The following is a 16227-nucleotide window of genomic DNA, read 5'->3' on the forward strand; positions in this document are numbered from 1 at the left end:
TGATACCAAACTGATAAAGACAATCATTTTTACTTTTAACATTTTAATGTCTGCATACCAAATATTTACAATGTTGTACTTTCTGTCCCTTTTAAACATACAATGTATTAGTCTGCAGTAACTTAAAACTTCAATGACAAAAATAGATTTCTTTCAATATCATACACAAAGGTTTGTATGCCTCCAAAAGGAGACAAAAAATACACACACTTTAGCTGGGCTTAAAATATTTTAGTAAGTTATTTGTCTGACTGCCTTTAGCTTGAGGCTTTCTCTCTTTGGCCAGGGACGTTTTCCTCTCTTGCTTTGAGTTTGGAGTGATCTTCCCAAGGACTTTCTGCTGCTTCCATTCTGACCGCAAGTCTCTCTGTACATCCGCAGGCAGCTCAGAGAACACCCTCGGATCAACGTCTTTAGGGAAGATGGAGTCCGTAGACACCTGGTGTCCAGTCTTCTCCTGTTCTGCTGAAAAGTCTCCCCGTGGTGCCTTAGGGTCTGGCAGCACCGTGAGGTCGCCACATGTCTGTGTGTCTGGCAGTTTCAAATCCCCGACAGACTCCTTTCTGTCTGTGATTGTGTTGTATGACTCAGCGAATTTGCATGTGGCGAGCGGGTAGATGGAGTCAGAGGAAGGAGATCGTTTTGTGGGAGATGACTGTGTCCTGTCACCAGCAGATGCTGTTGCTGACAGCGCGCTGTGGCTGGGGGAGGGTCTGGGGGGGTCTGGATAGGCGGGGGAGAGCAGCTCTTTCTGAATGTCTTCGGGTAGCAGGCTGAACACTTCGGGGTCGATGTTGGGGGGCAGTCGGAAAGAGGGCTTTGACTTGGGAATGTTAACCTTTTCATTTCCCTGTGTTCGACCAGTCTGGGATTTGACTGGCTGGGGCTGCACAGTGATTAGCGAGTCACGTCTCGGCGCTGACCCTCCCCACAGCTGGCTCTTCCTGTTAGGAGGAAGCGTCTCTGGTAGCCAGTGTGAAGCACCTTGATCACTTGATACCACGCCTCCACCATCTCCCATACCAGATCCACCCCGTTGCTGGTAAGGGCAACTCTCACACTGAGACAAATCCTCCTGCGTGCAAATGATAAACGGACAAACACAGATTAGAACTGAAACATAATGAATAATTAAGTATGTAGAGCAGAGTAGAAGCTAGACATTTAGTCATTTTAGTCATTTTAGTCATTTAGCAGACGCTCTTATCCAGAGCGACTTACAGTAAGTACAGGGACATTCTCCCCGAGGCAAGTAGGGTGAAGTGCCTTGCCCAAGGACACAACGGCATTTTGCACGGCCGGGAATCGAACCAACAACCTTCTGATTAATAGCCCGACTCCCTAACCGCTCAGCCATCTGACCCCCTAGACTTCTACCTGATGCAGGTAGGAGGGCTGCGTCTTGCCAGGTGATCTGGGCGTGAAGAAGGAGTTGATGGCAGCCTTGGTGCTGGCAGCTCCTCGAGGCTGCAGGTTACTGAAGCACACGTTAATCAGGGTGAGGTGGAATGCTGCGCTGGTGTCCACCATCTTGTGGAACAGCTTCAAAGCAATGGAGATGAGCTGGGCTATGGCATCCCTGCTACCTGGGTAAAAAAACAACAACAACTGAATGACAGGAATTGTGTGTAACTTCTACACTTGTCCATAACTCCTGATGTGGGTAGTAACGTTAAGTTTTAAACAGGAACCTGAGGTGATCTTCTGTCCTGTGTGGCTGGGGATGGGGCATTGACGGCTCTCACGGCTGAACCACTTGTTGGTGGCCGTGTATTTCCGGATGGTCAGTCGGAAAGTAAGCGGCTGGCGGCCATCTTTGTACATCCTAAAATAAAATCCAAACCCTTTAGCTTAAAAGCTGGTTGTCGTTGTGTGTGCTTGACATTATGTCTGTATGGGTCTACAATGCCAACTTTCTTACCTCTCTAAGAGGCTGCCCAACAGATCCTCGACTTTTTGCAAAACGTCTTTCACCGATGATATTTTCTTGAAGGAGTCTTCATCGCTAAGTGACTGATATCCAGGGGACAGACATAATATCACTTCCATTTTCCTGCTAAAACATGAATACCTCCAAGCCTTTTCAACCGCCCGTCAATAGCTATAGTCATACCTGGGGGGCACCTGTGGGGGTAACGGGGGCTTCGTCGATGCCCAGAGCCAGATTTTGAAGCCGCTGAGCAGTGGAGGACCCAAACTCCTGCACAAGCTCAGCCAATGGGAAGAGCTGGAGGTCCTGTACGCTGACCAATCCCAGGGCCTGAAGTCTCTTTGCAGTCTGGTGTCCCACTCCTACCAATGACGTGGGTCGACAGAGAAACACGTTTACATCATATTCATTTAGCAGACGCTTTCATTCAAAGCGACATACAAATGTTACTGCCCGTATGGGTCAACCATAGATTAGCTAACATCGGTAGGCATCCTATACCAGGCACTTTCCGTAGGCCACTCAGTCTGCCCATGATATCTCTGATGCTCTCCGGTAGAAGAGTGGTCTGCTGATTGGGTTTGAAGGTGCCAGACACTAGTTTAGCCAGCAGCTTGTTGGTGGCAACACCAGCACAGCAAGTCAGGCCCAGTTTAGAGTGAATGTCTTCTCTGAGCTCTGCTGCAATGTGGGAGCCTACCGCCAGTCTGGAGTGGTGCCTGGCGTTAGCATCTAAGTCTGAAACAACCAAATCAAAACGTCCCAAATTTGATTAGTTAACATGCCCTACATTCAAGCTGGCAGAGATTCTGCTGTTTAGAAAGAACTTTTTAGAAAGAGCTTTTTAGAAAGATTAGCTTGAATGCAAAAGGGGATCACACCGCAAATGGAAACCGGAAGACAGATGCAAAGTGGCCATTTAAATTTGAGCAGTTTCTTAACACATATCTCGGTTTCATTCGGCTGCAGTTGGTGTCAAGCCAGAACAACTACGTGCTGTGAGAACTAAAGCCACTCACTGCTGTGATTGTAAACGTGTCCTTTGAATGAGAACTCTGTGGCCTCATTCCCCTGGGTCAGCTTTTTCTCCACCAACTCGGTGATGTCCATGAAGTTTTCATCAAAGCCTAGTCTCTCCACCAACGGACAGTAGGACGTCAGCAGCTCTGGATAGTGGACAGGACAGCCATGGGTGAGGGTTCACTTCCTCTACAGCACTTCTCAGGAGCATGTTCACTGTGTTAGAATGTAGTTTGAAGTGCAAGTCGAGATTCATCCACTTAGAACTGCTTGGAGGTTGCCTACATACCTGTGACCTTGTAAGACGTCTCCCTATAGTGAGTTAGATCCTCTCCTTTAACCATCACCAACTGAGGACATTTCTCTAAAGCATCAGTCACTGACATTAGCTTGGTGACACCATGGTCCCTGGCTACATAGTTACAGGTGACGATAATGTATTTCTGCTGAATACCTAGGGATTGGGAAATATAAGCTTTGTTAAAGTCATACTCTGACAGTAGGTTATTTTTTAATGGTAAACCGTTAAAGATTAATCTAGAGAAGAGAGATATTCAGTATAGTGACCTAGTGGCACATTCCGTAGCGCTGGGTTTCGGATCATTTCAACCTGGGCGTAGAAACAATCCATGTCAAAATGCAGGATGACTCTTGGCGATGCTAGTTGGAGTACGTTACTGATGACTTTGGCTTCGGTACCTGAAAGAAGCACGTTCTTTTCTGTTAACGTAAATAATACCGCATGGATAGTCTTTTATACATAGAACTTTGAAACGGAAAAATCCATAGGCTAATCCTTCGAGCCTTTTCCTGAGTCAGTGCCAACTCACGGGGAGGTGCAGGTAGTGCTAAGTCTGTGCTGTTCCAGTCAGTTTCATCTTCGTCAATGTCATCTACATTCATGTTTATTCCTAAAAGTAAGTAGACTGAGGGGCACTGAACTGTCACTACCAGCTAATTATAAATTACATATTTGTGTTTTGATTTTCAGTTGCTGTGTGGACACGCTTCTCCATTTTTTCTGATTTGCTGAACACCAAAATGCGCCACAGTGCCACCTTCTGTGTTGGAATGTTTTTACAATCACACCATTATTAGCCTTCAGATTTAAAACAGGCAACTTGAATGTAAATGAACACGACAATATATTATACCATCCATGCATATCATTTCATACCCTCTCTGGGCAATGCAATCATCATTTACATTTTTAGATTATGCAAATTGGGTTATCAGCATTGACAGCTAAGGTCTCAGGTAGGCCTATGTCTGACGTCACGGCAGGTAGGGTACTTTATTCAAGCAGGTTTTTTGTAATAAGGGATACGCTTCGGTGCTCTTGCTTGGAAGTTGACCGAAGCAAATGGTGTTTTGCTGATGTTGCCCTCGGCTGGGTTCTTCGGTTTAATAGATTGTCCGTTTTTCAGACTTGACCTCTGTGAGCGGCCACACTGTCTATACAAGCATGCTAAAGAGGAACGGGCAATGTTTGACTCGCTATACGAGTCATCGGTAACAGTAGCAGGTTAGTGAGTGTTATGCTAGTCCATTTTAACATTTATTGTCCAGCAGAGGAGTTAATTACTTTAGAATATTGATTATTCCCACGTGCACGTTGTTTGATAATGTGCCAATGAGGTGCTGGCTGTTTCATCACTGCGTGAACGCACACATGGCAACCAATGCCAAAATCGTGTTTTGGCTCTTGTAAGACGTTAAGCAGTTATAGGGTAAAATATTGGACTTGGATGGGAAATGTTTCCGCTGTTTAATTACAGAATTAAAAGACTAAACTCTGTCATTTTTCTCCCGACTGTGAACAGGACTAAAAAGGAATCCTTCTACTGCCATCAATGGATCTTCTGTAAGAAAGGAAGACAGGGACACCTGCCTGTTGGAGTTGGAGAGGATCAACAAAGAAATTGAAACGGTTAAAAGTGAGGTAGAGAAGGAACAAAAAAGACTGTCTAAGTATCAAACAGTCGAGGTGGAAAGTACCAGCATAGGATCAAGGAAAGTGTCTATTTACAAACCTGAAAGTGAAGGTAAAGATTTTAATGGAAACCGACAATGTTTGCCTGTTAAACAACACAGTCCATTGGTGAAGTACGTAGTCGACAACTCCAAACCTAGAACCGATTTGGAATATGATCCTTTGTCCAACTTCTCTGCTGACTTGCGTTCAGGCAGCTCAGTGGAGTACAAACTCAAGCCTAGTAAGGAACAGAAGGTAAAAAGTAGACAGGTTGTGAAAAGAATTCGTGAAACGGTGTGTGGTGCTCAAGAGACGCTTCTGTCATCTGGGTTAGTTGACGAATCGGAAGAAGAGGGGGTCCTCATCATTGATGTCCCCCCCTCCCCTGACAGGAAGAGGCCTCGAGCTCCAAAGCTCCAGAACGCCCTTGCAGAAACAGAACAGGAAGTCTCAGAGGGAGTTCCGGAAGACAGGTCTGTTCCAACTGTAGCTGGTGTTCCTTCCCCTCTTCCAACAACCTCCCAGGTAGCCATGGTGAAGCCCCAGACTGTGGTGTCCGAGGCAGAGGAGGTGGTGAGCATAGACAGCACTGGACACCTGTCGAGTTTCTCCGCTTACCAGAGTAACAGGAGTGAAGTCAACGTCGTGACTGTATTTGATGATTTATCCAGATGTCTGGAAGACCTTAGGAGTGAAAGTGATAGGATAGTTCGATATCAAGAGCCTTTGTCCAAAGTGGTGAGGACCTGTAGCACCGAACCTGACCGGCCCAATACAGAGTTTTCCACACAGATGCATAACTATGAAGACACACCTGTGAGGGAATGTGAGACGTCCCTAATGGCAGAATCCGGCTTGCTTGAAAGTGAGCTATCCTCCATCGATGCTCATTGCCCCCCTTTCTCTCTGTCCTACCAACTCCCGACAGAAAACCAGCCTTGTGACCTGCACCAGTCTTATCAGAGCATGGCCCATAACTACTGGTCGCCCCCCCAAAATCTATCACCGCCATGTAACCAGAACATTCTACAACAACAACCAGCCACGATGGAATTTGCTTCTGCTCTCTATCCTGTAAACGGTATGGAGCAAGCTGCCTCTACTGCGGGGGTCACCCCATGTCAGCCTTGCCAACCCCTCCAGGTGCCCTCCACATCTCAGCCCCATACAGCTGCTGCAGCAGCCTGCCCAACTGTAGCTCTGTCTGGGCAGCCCGGGCTGCAGCCTGGGCTGGAGCCTGGAGGGCTCCAACGGCTCGACGGCGTCAAGTCGAGTTCGGAGGAGGAGGAGCTCAACTATTCAGACGTGGAGTTGTCTGACAGCGACCCTATGGAGGAATGCTACCGTATCTTCATGGAAGCTAACAAGGAGGAGGAGAAGGCTCCCGCGTCCATTCCTGATTCACAGGTGAGTATAAGACGAGGGATCGGGGCAGAGCTTCCAACTTGTGGATGTTTATTGGGAATGAGGCTTTTGTCCTTGTGTGTTGAAGGTGGGGAGCGTGGATGCAGAGTTGACTGTGAAGCCCAAAGCTTTGCCAGCCCAGAGGAAGAGGGTGGCCCATGTGTCCAAGCTCCCTGAGGTATGCCACCAAAACTCAGTCATCATTCCTTACAGACATGAAAAGAATTCTCTGCAATGCACTGTTCAGTGTCATTGTCAAAAAAAAAAGTATAATTCCTCATGAAAATGAAATCCTTGAAAAACAATGAAAGAATTTCTACTGACTGCGATAACTGTACTTCTACTGAGGCATCTGCCACCCTCTCTCATCCTCAGCCAGTGGCGAAGAGTAAAGCCCAGGTGATAGTTCCTCTGCAGGGGCCATCAGCATCTGCCCCGGCCCCCGTCTCCAGGATCCAGCAGCTGCAACAGAGAGCTTCCATGCTGACTGCAGTCCTGAAGGGCGGCCAGGCCTTCATCTCCTCCTCCTCTTCCGCCTCCACTCAGAGGAAGGTGTTGACACTCTTGCCTCCCCCCACTCATTCCCCTTCCAATCACCCCACCCCTGTGCAAAACGGTAAGTCATAGTTGAGCTACACCTATGTGTATATGTGCAGTGTGCAGTAGGTATAGCTCAGTGGTAAAGTATTTAACTGCAGATCAAGGGGTCAGAGGTTGAAATCCTGACCTGAACTTCCCTTTGGAAAGAATCTCAGTGCATATAAAGCAAGGAGATGTAGGGACATAGATCAAATGTCTATTTTTACAAGTTGTTTGCGGCGTTTCTAACGTTCTTCCTTTGTACCAAATGCTTATTTCTGACCCCTCCACCCCCAGCCTGTATGAAGGTCATACCGTTGGGTCATGCCATCAAGGTGGGCAACAACCTCCACTTCATCCTACCAGAGGGTAGCTATGCTCTGCCCTCCATCTCCACCTCAGGAACGCAGATTGTCAGCCCAGCCACTCAAATAGTCAGCCCGTTCATTCCAGTAACTGGCCAAATAAGTCCCGTTGCTACTCCTGTAACACCAGTGTTCAGGTCGGCCCTTCCAGCCACCATACCAATAACACCAGTGCACCCCCCCTCGGTGTCTCATCTTCCTGTGCCCCCTCAACCTGCCACTTATATCCCTGCCAGGGTGAGCAACAGAACTATACGTTTTGTGATAAATCGGTCATGTAATCGTTCATTTAACATGTGACTGGGTATTTAACCCAAATATTACTGTCCCATGTTCCGTACCCTCCTCCAGCCCATTTCCTCCAAGCGGAAAGCCAAGCTCCGTCCTGAGGTCAATGTTAAAGTCCCTCACGACGTACGGCAGCGTTACGTCAATCTGTTTGTGGAGGAGTTCCTTAAAACGTCCGGCACTGTGCAGGAGGCCTTTGAAAAGGTGCTTTCAACGTGTCTATTGTAAAGGTCTAATCATTAGTTGTCCTGAGTGTTCAAGTCGGACAGGGCAGCCACAGGAACTTGAGTACTGTGTCCCACAGGCTCTGGCTGAGGAGAAGACTGTCTATGACCGCAGCGTCAACAAACTCAAGTATCTGAGTGTTGCTGTCAACGCACTGAAGAGGCTAAAGAACCAAAGTACAACCGCAGCCAAAGGTGGGATTGTGTAAATGGTTGACAGGAAAAATGTATTTTTAGCACCGTTTTAGTTCAGTTATTTCTAAAGCCACTTGCATTGCAAAGGTATTTGTTGATTTAAAAAATTATTCTGCAGTTGAACAGGAGGCCAGGGAACAGATGCCCAGAGGGAAGATTCCACTCATGGTCAAAGCCCTAAGGGGAAAGGGTCTGTAGCAACCCAGCCCCATCACATTCAATCCTGAACACCAACATATAATACACCATTATTCAGGTCCACACTATAACTAGCTTCTGAGTTTTAGTGAGGTCCAACCACTGACATGAATTATGGCTCTGGGAGATGTTTATAGTTGAAGCAGGGCAATATAAATAAATGTGGGAAGTTCAGTTTTCTATACAGATGTCTGAACCTCGGATACCTTACAAGTAGTTAAGTTGCTGCAATTATTACACCTCCTTGTACTGTAGTTGAGCATGTCTTGATATCGCCATGGTTACTTTCCTTATTCTTCCCATAAGAAAACCACCTATGCTCCATCTTTTTTTTTTTATCCAGCTGATTCTCAGTTGTATGAGAGTTTGAAGGAGCACCTTCTGTCTGATGAGTCCCTGACAGAGAACAACTACCCTCTGCAGCATCCAGAGCAGCCTGGCACTGCTATACTGTTTTCAGACAGCAAGAAGGGACCGACCGACCGTAAGTACAACACTGTCATACTGTGTTTACTTGGCAGACTGTTCTCCAAAGCGACATACACACAGGGGGATTTGAACCTGCAACCTCTTGGATCTGTATCCAAATGATCGGCCCCGAAGCCATACTCGCCCTCATCACACTCAATCGCAGACAGATCCAGGGATGTGATTCAGCAGTTTGATTTGGTGGTGGTATTTCTCTTAGTTTGTGTGTGAAAACAATAATGGTAAAAAATCTAAATAAACTCAGTGGGTTTTAATAGCATGTCATTCTCTTCCATGCCTGTAGAGGGCATACTTAAGCCACTTTCCATTGGGAAGTTCTCATGGATTCATTTAGCGGACACTTTAATTCAAAGCGACGTACAGAGTGAGAATTGAACCTGCAACCTCTAGGTCTACCACCTGAGCTATATCCATCCCCTATCTAACTCTTCTCTCCTTCTTGACCTGTGTCTTTTGCGGTGCAACATTTTTAAAAAGCCCTGAAAAGGATCTGCTGTCGTTGTGGTGCCACTTACTCCGTGGGCCAAACAGGAAAGCCCAGCCGTAGGGAGGAGTGCACCTACCACTATGGGAAAGGTGTTGAAAACAAAGGTAAGGTGGAACCTCAAACATGTTTTTTTTTTAAGACCAGAGTAGTGGCCGTTTTTTTTATTCAATAAAACCTTCCTGTATGTTTAGTACCAGGTGGCGTGGAGACACGTTACAGCTGCTGTGAGGGTGTGGTTGGAGCGCCCGGGTGTCAGGTCTTCAAGGTATCTCACTACATGCAGCCGCAAACGCGATTCCTTTTAAAGGGAGCATCTCGACATGGTGTCTATAATGTCTCTCTCGACATGGTTTGTCGTCCAGCTGCACGTCCACGACGCGATGAACCTGGATGGCTTTGTGGGGACTGGCCCCAGACCAGCCTCGGAGCACACCTGCCCAGGTGTCTACGCTGTCGACACCGAAATGGTGAGAGGCCACTTCCAATCACTTCAACCCCTCCATGGGGCTCATTTCCCTTTTATATTTAATAGGGAGTCAGGTGGCTGAGCGGTTAGGGAGTCGGGCTAGTAATGTGAAGGTTACCGGTTCGATTCCCGGCTGTGCCAAATGACGTCTGCTAAATGACTAAATGTAAATGTACATCCTCTGCTTCCTGTTTATGATGGTGTCCGTATGACATGTCACAACCTCATGAGTTTGGTTTGGCTTCAGTGCTACACCACCCACGGCTTGGAGCTGGTTAGAGTGACCGTGGTCAACTCGGACCTGCAGGTCATCTATGACACCTTTGTCAAACCTGACCACGAGGTCATCGACTACAACACCAGGTGAGCTACCACTCTGCCCTGGTGTAATACTTGGAGGAGAGCGGGGGGGAGTTAAGCCTTTGAACAAGGGTCTGTCAAAGTCCACTGGCTCTGTCGGATCTCCACTGAGATCACCTGAAAGAGAATCCAGCTTTTTGTTTCCAGGTTTTCGGGTGTGGGTGAGGGTGATGTGGCAGATGCCAGTCCCTCAGTCCGGGACGTGCAGGAGACTCTGCTGGGGTTCGTCAGCTCAGACACCATCCTGATAGGTCACAGCCTGGAGACGGACCTCCGTGCTCTCAAGGTGAACTGAACCTTCCTGGTTCTCCACTGTAGATCATATTAGAGCCTATCAACTAACACTAAACACAAGCAACCTGGATCTAAAGTGTTACCCTTTAGTTGTGTGTGTGTGTGTGTGTGTGTCAGCTGCTCCATGGGACAGTGGTGGACACGTCCGTGGCGTTCCCTCACCGTCTGGGCCTGCCTCACAAACTGAGCCTGCACAGTCTGACCACGGACTACCTGAGGAGGATCATTCAAGAGAGTGGTGGGACACACGCACACCCTTTCTCTGGAAATGTGACATGCATTCACCATGTTACTCATATTTTGTATTCAGATGTATTTTCATGAACAGTGAATGTCACTATGAGCACCCTTGGACTGAAATTATACCTGTTAGAATCAACATCAGGAAAGGAAATTATGGTAATAGAACAATGTCTAAGATGGTAGCATAGTTGCCCTTCACAAATTACTTGTTTTAATATACTGCTTACATCTGAAAAAATGACAAATTACATGGCCACCTAATGCTAAACTCTAGTGTAGGGTACAATTAGTGTAGGGTAAACAAACACTTAAGTTTAATGTTTTATTTCACATTATTAGTGTAGGGTACATAAACAGTGAGGTTTAATGCTTTATTTAACATTATTAGTGTAGGGTACATAAACAGTGAGGTTTAATGCTTTATTTAACATTATTAGTGTAGGGTACAAAAACAGTGAGGTTTTATTTGTATATGTATTATTTGTAACAATGCTATGTGTGATACTGTTCTCTATCCTAGTGGGCGGGCATGACACTGCGGACGATGCCTCTGCCTGCATGGAGCTCATGCTCTGGAAGGTCCGAGAAGACGGCAAAGCCAAGAGATGGTGACGGGCTCAATAAAGACATTGTACACCTTGTTTATCCTTTGAATGTCACAGTGTTACACGTGTTGAAATGTCACAATGTCGCTTGTATAAAGTTTATTTTGAAGTTGGCTCTGTTCTTCAAATGGGAAGAGAGTTTAGGTGGAGAGGTGACGTTTTTGTGTTGTTATTTTGTCACGTTCAACAGTTTGCTTTTCTATGAGGCTTTATTTTGTCTAAACTGTCGCTACTGCCTGTGCAATTATTATTTGGGTATAGTTTACTATATATGAATTAAGGAACACATGGATTGATATGGTGAAAGTAAAGATGCAGTATAAACATTGTGTTATTTATTGATTCTTGGCTACATTTTCTAATAGAGATATTGTTTATAATTGGGTTGACACCAGCTCTTAGCAATTATGTCAATTGGGAAAACGTTAAATGCACACCTGATAACAATAAGTGTAATTATATTGTGTGTGCCCCATATAAAATGCTGGCTTGGTTGCTAATTCTTTTGAATGAGCATACACAGGGTGTGCTAGGCAAACTGACAAGCATGCGACCGATAACCCCAGAATCTTTCACCCTCAAACGAGCAGGCAAAGACTCTCGTTCCCTGGTTGATTCAGTCTGCCTTGCTTTTGGGTTTCCCCCCACGGCCGCAGCACTTCCTGACGCAGAAGCTGCATGTTTTGACGAAGAGGAAGGTGAGCAGCAGGGTGAAGGCCAGGAGGAAGGCCAGCACGTCCAGACACGAATACTGATACCAGGCGAGCTGGTGGGCCTGGACCCGCAGGTGTTTAGCTCCTTTGTTCCTCATGGTGAACTCGATCCAGAACACGGCCTCGTCTAAAGGGCTGATGGGCCTGTCATGGTGAATCCTGGACAACTTCATAGCATTCTCCTTGTACCTGTCCAACACAGTAAATGTACATAGTAAACATTGATTTCATTGATTTGATTTAACCATACTTTTTGTTACTGAGTATTAAAAGTGTCTTACAATGGGTCGTAAATGACCGCTTTGAGTCCGTCCACCAGGTCCTGGGTTTGCATTGAGTTGAAGTTCATGATGACGGCAGCTCCCTTGGCCTTCATGTGTTCCATGTTGTCGGGCTGATCAGCAAACATGGGGATCCCCACCATGGGAACACCATGGTAGATGGCCTCGTAGATCCCATTGGTTCCACCATGTGTGATGAAAGCTTTGGTCTTTGGGTGACCTTTTAGCCGGGGCAGAATGGAGTACAGAGAGGAAGGTATCAGATATCAAGTGAGCAACTTTTTTTTCAATGTTGGCACTTGGATGGTAAATAATGGCATTGTACTGTATTGTGTATTATGTAGCATCTCTCTAATGGTTTAGTTGATTTGCACAATAGGTTTATTACAGATTATATAGTTGTGGGGTACCCAGCAGGTCGTTCTGTGGCATCCAGTTAAAAATTCTCGTGTTGTTCCCCAAGGTCTCTGGCTTCTCCCCGCCGTGTCGCCATAGCACCTGGCCACAGGAAAACGCACACATACTGTTCAGAGAACATTGACAAAGTGCGCTTTACTGAGTGTTGGGTAATGTGTTTTTTTTTGTGGAAGGTTTCAGCCTTCAGTTTCAGCCTACTTTATAAAAACAAATTCAGTTTCTGTGCTGGAAAGGGCTGGGGCTACAGGTGAGCAGTGTAGGAGCAAGGCAGTAAACATGTTTGTAGCATGTGGCTAGTTTGACCTTCTGTGGAATCTGAGCCAGGGCCGAGGCGATCACATTGCTCCTCTGCATGGTCATGTTCTTGATCATGGACCCAAGGGTGAAGACCACAATCCCATCGTCCCCCGAACTCTGCACAAACTCCTCCATATCCTGACGACACAGGAAGTGAAAAAAAAAAAGTATCTTGTCTTCTGAAATTTCAGGTAGTAAGACGGATGCAGATTGAAAAGGTATGGTTTGAGGTGAACATGCCGTAGCCGTACCTTTGGTAAGGGTTTGGCAGGCTTACAGTGGATCCCTCCCACAAACTTAAAGTTAGGCAGGAAGGGGCGGGGGTACTCAAAGTCCCAATATGTGCGGATCAGCCAAATGTCTGCTTTGCCCATTGTCTCACAAAAAGTCACCGGCTTCCCTGTTGATTGGCCAGGCAAAACGTTTCAGTAGAAATGAGTGACACAGTAGTTATCTTAACGATTCTTTCATGGAATGAATCGTTAAGATAACTACCGTGTCACATGGAATGATTAGCAGACGACCCACATCCACACAGCCGTTACCATACCTTTATGAATCAATAGATCGGATGGTTGTTTACAAGCTTTCCCTCCAAAACATCTCACACCGCACTACCTAACCCCAACTCTAACCCACACAGCAACTTAGATTTAGTAACGCTAAATCCTCTGCGTTGAGCTCACCTTTGACCTCACTGTAGAACCTATCCAGCTCCCTCCACATGCTGTACGAAAGCACATCCTGAGACGCATAAAACAGGAAATTCCAGAACCTTTCAGAGAAGCTCATCTGGTCCGTGTACTTGATCATGACTCCAGGAACATAGGAGGGGGGTGCGGGCATCTGGCCGCACAGCCTCTCCCAGGTGAAAGCGTTGGAGAAACGCAGGGTGTACACCAGAGGGACGTCCAGAACGTCTGCTAGGAGGTCACTGCAGTAGTAGATGGGATCAGCGAGCAGGAGGTCGTACTTGGCCGCCTTCAGTTTCCCCATGACTCCGTCTGACTGGAGGAGCCCGGCGCACACCTTCAGAGACAGACGCATGTCCCTCTGCATGAGGTCGAGGAACTTCACGTGGAGGCGAAACAGGTCGAGATGTTCCATCTCGTACATGGAGAAGTGAATGAATTCCTCGAGAAAGTCGTTCATCTCCTCGAAAGAGGAGGTGACGTTGAACGGTTCGTAGTTGAAGCGAGAGGGTTCGTTGGGGTTCATGAAAATGGTGGCACTCTGAATCAGGACTGTCACATTGTGTCCCTTGTCCATCAGAACGTCCAGGACCGGCTTGAGGTTAATCCAGTGGCTTCCTTCAGTGTGCCAAACTAAGATGTTTCCTCCATTCACAGGCTCTGCGAACCACAGTAGGCTCACGCACAACGCGACATACCGTGCCAGCTTCATGGTGAGTGCATGTGCATATGGAAACGTGGTGGAGTCCTGAAAGCTACATTATCAAGTTGACAAATCATTAACTGTGATTTTGAACCTTGAATGGATGCTCTCTGAGCACATGATAGGTGAGCCTGCCGGGGGTTGTGAAGACTAAGTACACAGAATGGAGGAGGGGCTGAAGGAAAAATAAGCAGCAAAATAACTGTATTTGTACTTCTGGCTTGTCATAGAAAGTCAACCCCCCCTCCCAGAACTGATATCAACTTCTGGTGAGATTTTTCTGGCAACACTGCCCAAGTCTGTTCAGGATGTAAAAATGTAGAGGCCTCTGATTGTACTAATGAGGTTATTTAGTAATGTTGTAAAAGTTGCCTGAACATGCACACAATTAGATCCCTTATTGGTACTGTAAGATACATTTGTAGGATGACCTATAATCAAGTGTCATGATGTACAAGAAACGTACCTAAGACATTTGTAACATTCCGTAAGCCAGATAAACATGGCTGCAGAGGTTTTAGCTGAGAAATGCTGGGAAGATGACTTTGCAGGCTGTGATAATAAGCTGTGCAACAACAACCATGTACACTTTAACCTAATAGCAGAGTGTGTGAGAGGTGGGGAGGCATAATTCAGAAGGCCTAAGCTGTATATCTATGTGTGTGGGCAGTTGCTCTTTACCAAAAAGAAGTTGTGAATTTTGATATAATACATGTATTTCCATATAAAATCTCCATATGTTTTTTCGGGTAGTTTTTTTTTTTTTTTAAACCTCCTGATGTATTTAGCATTGTCTGTGTGAGATATGAGACTTATTTCTGGAGAATGAGACAGCTGATTTCAGTTTGGGGTCAAAGGTCATCTCTGCTATAATGGCTTTGTGTGTATTTTCCTCAGAAATGTCACCACCTAGAGCGTGGGTGTGTAAATCTCAGTCCTGGCACTTTGGCCCCGTATTGTCATCGTAGATCCCTATTGGAACGTTCCAGGAGTGTCTGGGAAAACAATGAGGATTTAAATGTCTAATTTTCAGAACTTCTTTGTTTCTTCCCCTTTAATACTATTCTGTATTTGTGTGGGATGTACAAGAATATATGTTTTTAAATCATTCTCTCTCTCTCTCTCTCTCTCTCTCTCTCTCTCTCTCTCTCTCTCTCTCTCTCTCTCTCTCTCTCTCTCTCGCCACTGGAGTCCAGTGAGGATCTACTCTCCTCCTCTACCATCCAACTACTGCAGGGGTTTGGGTTACAGCGTGTTGCTTTTTGAAGTATACATTTGCATAATCAGATTAGGACCCGGGATTGTCAGTGTGGTCTCCCTGTAAGAAAGTGCTTCAGTGGCGAGAGGGTGCTGTCCAGCCCAACAATAGGGGTCTCTCTCTCTCCACCCCTCTCCCCCCCCCACACACACACACACACGCACTCACACACACACGCAGCAACGAGTTTGCACCTGCATCCCACTGAGGGTTGGTCATCTCTGACTGCCTGTGTTGGAGCGATGGAGAGAAGGGAGGGGGGGGGAGAGGGAGGGGGGGCCGCGGGGGCTGAAAATATTTAAACATGCAGAGTGTGAATTGGTTTTAAGGGGATAAAGAGCTCAGGGCCTATCGGTTGGCACCCAGCTCCAGAAATTCTTTTTCACAGGCGCGTCAGCCGGGAGAGCAAGGGCCTGCCTGCACTGATCTGGTCCATTGTGATAAGCGATTCAGACAGTGTGCTAGACGGTGATAAGGAAATGTGCTCTCAATAGACGATTACCCACGTACTTGGGAGAGAATAGTCAATCAGGCAAATATACTTGAGGAGATGAGCAGCATACAGATTTGATATTTTTTCCTTTTTCGTCAGGGTGTTCGATAATCCTGGTGAAAGTTGTGGAAATAACATCCGCTGTGTGTAAATATTTTTCCTCTAATAATGTATATCAGCCGACATTATATTAATGAATGTTTGTTCATGTGCTTCACATGAAAGAAGCCTTGAATGGGCAATGCTCACTG

General features: G+C 46.4%; 3 protein-coding genes across 6 annotated transcripts; 1 reads left to right on the plus strand and 2 right to left on the minus strand.

Moving 5' to 3' along the window:
- Positions 1 to 8: 8 nt before the first annotated feature.
- On the minus strand, positions 9 to 4462 carry poli (polymerase (DNA directed) iota). 2 transcript variants are annotated; one of them, XM_062451706.1, is made up of 10 exons: positions 3781 to 4462; positions 3518 to 3649; positions 3240 to 3404; positions 2950 to 3096; positions 2432 to 2668; positions 2114 to 2292; positions 1922 to 2013; positions 1692 to 1825; positions 1378 to 1586; positions 9 to 1075 (listed from the first exon to the last, which is right to left on the minus strand). In XM_062451706.1, the coding sequence occupies exons 1-10, from the start codon at positions 3851 to 3853 to the stop codon at positions 212 to 214; spliced, it is 2232 nt and encodes a 743-aa protein (XP_062307690.1). In that variant the 5' UTR covers positions 3854 to 4462; the 3' UTR covers positions 9 to 211. The 2 variants fall into 2 exon arrangements, with proteins under 2 accessions (XP_062307690.1, XP_062307691.1); XM_062451707.1 differs by having other exon boundaries at positions 9 to 1060; positions 3781 to 4460.
- zgc:152968 (uncharacterized protein LOC564848 homolog) lies at positions 3527 to 12060 on the plus strand. 3 transcript variants are annotated; one of them, XM_062451704.1, is made up of 17 exons: positions 3527 to 3867; positions 4378 to 4475; positions 4774 to 6332; positions 6418 to 6507; positions 6705 to 6945; positions 7206 to 7510; positions 7625 to 7765; positions 7866 to 7980; positions 8099 to 8170; positions 8522 to 8662; positions 9145 to 9258; positions 9346 to 9419; positions 9517 to 9621; positions 9868 to 9983; positions 10128 to 10266; positions 10392 to 10512; positions 11038 to 12060. In XM_062451704.1, the coding sequence occupies exons 2-17, from the start codon at positions 4436 to 4438 to the stop codon at positions 11127 to 11129; spliced, it is 3465 nt and encodes a 1154-aa protein (XP_062307688.1). In that variant the 5' UTR covers positions 3527 to 3867; positions 4378 to 4435; the 3' UTR covers positions 11130 to 12060. The 3 variants fall into 3 exon arrangements, with proteins under 3 accessions (XP_062307688.1, XP_062307689.1, XP_062307687.1); XM_062451705.1 differs by lacking the exon at positions 4378 to 4475; XM_062451703.1 differs by lacking the exon at positions 3527 to 3867 and having other exon boundaries at positions 4252 to 4475.
- Positions 11443 to 14262, minus strand: LOC134012082 (UDP-glucuronosyltransferase 2A2-like). Its single transcript, XM_062451708.1, has 6 exons — positions 13517 to 14262; positions 13082 to 13230; positions 12837 to 12968; positions 12527 to 12614; positions 12117 to 12336; positions 11443 to 12024 (listed from the first exon to the last, which is right to left on the minus strand). Exons 1-6 carry the CDS (start codon positions 14232 to 14234, stop codon positions 11739 to 11741), a joined length of 1593 nt encoding a protein of 530 aa, XP_062307692.1. The 5' UTR covers positions 14235 to 14262; the 3' UTR covers positions 11443 to 11738.
- Positions 14263 to 16227: the final 1965 nt, after the last annotated feature.

The sequence above is a fragment of the Osmerus eperlanus genome, chromosome 25 (genome assembly GCF_963692335.1).
Source record: "Osmerus eperlanus chromosome 25, fOsmEpe2.1, whole genome shotgun sequence".
In the NCBI taxonomy this organism is placed as follows: domain Eukaryota; kingdom Metazoa; phylum Chordata; class Actinopteri; order Osmeriformes; family Osmeridae; genus Osmerus; species Osmerus eperlanus.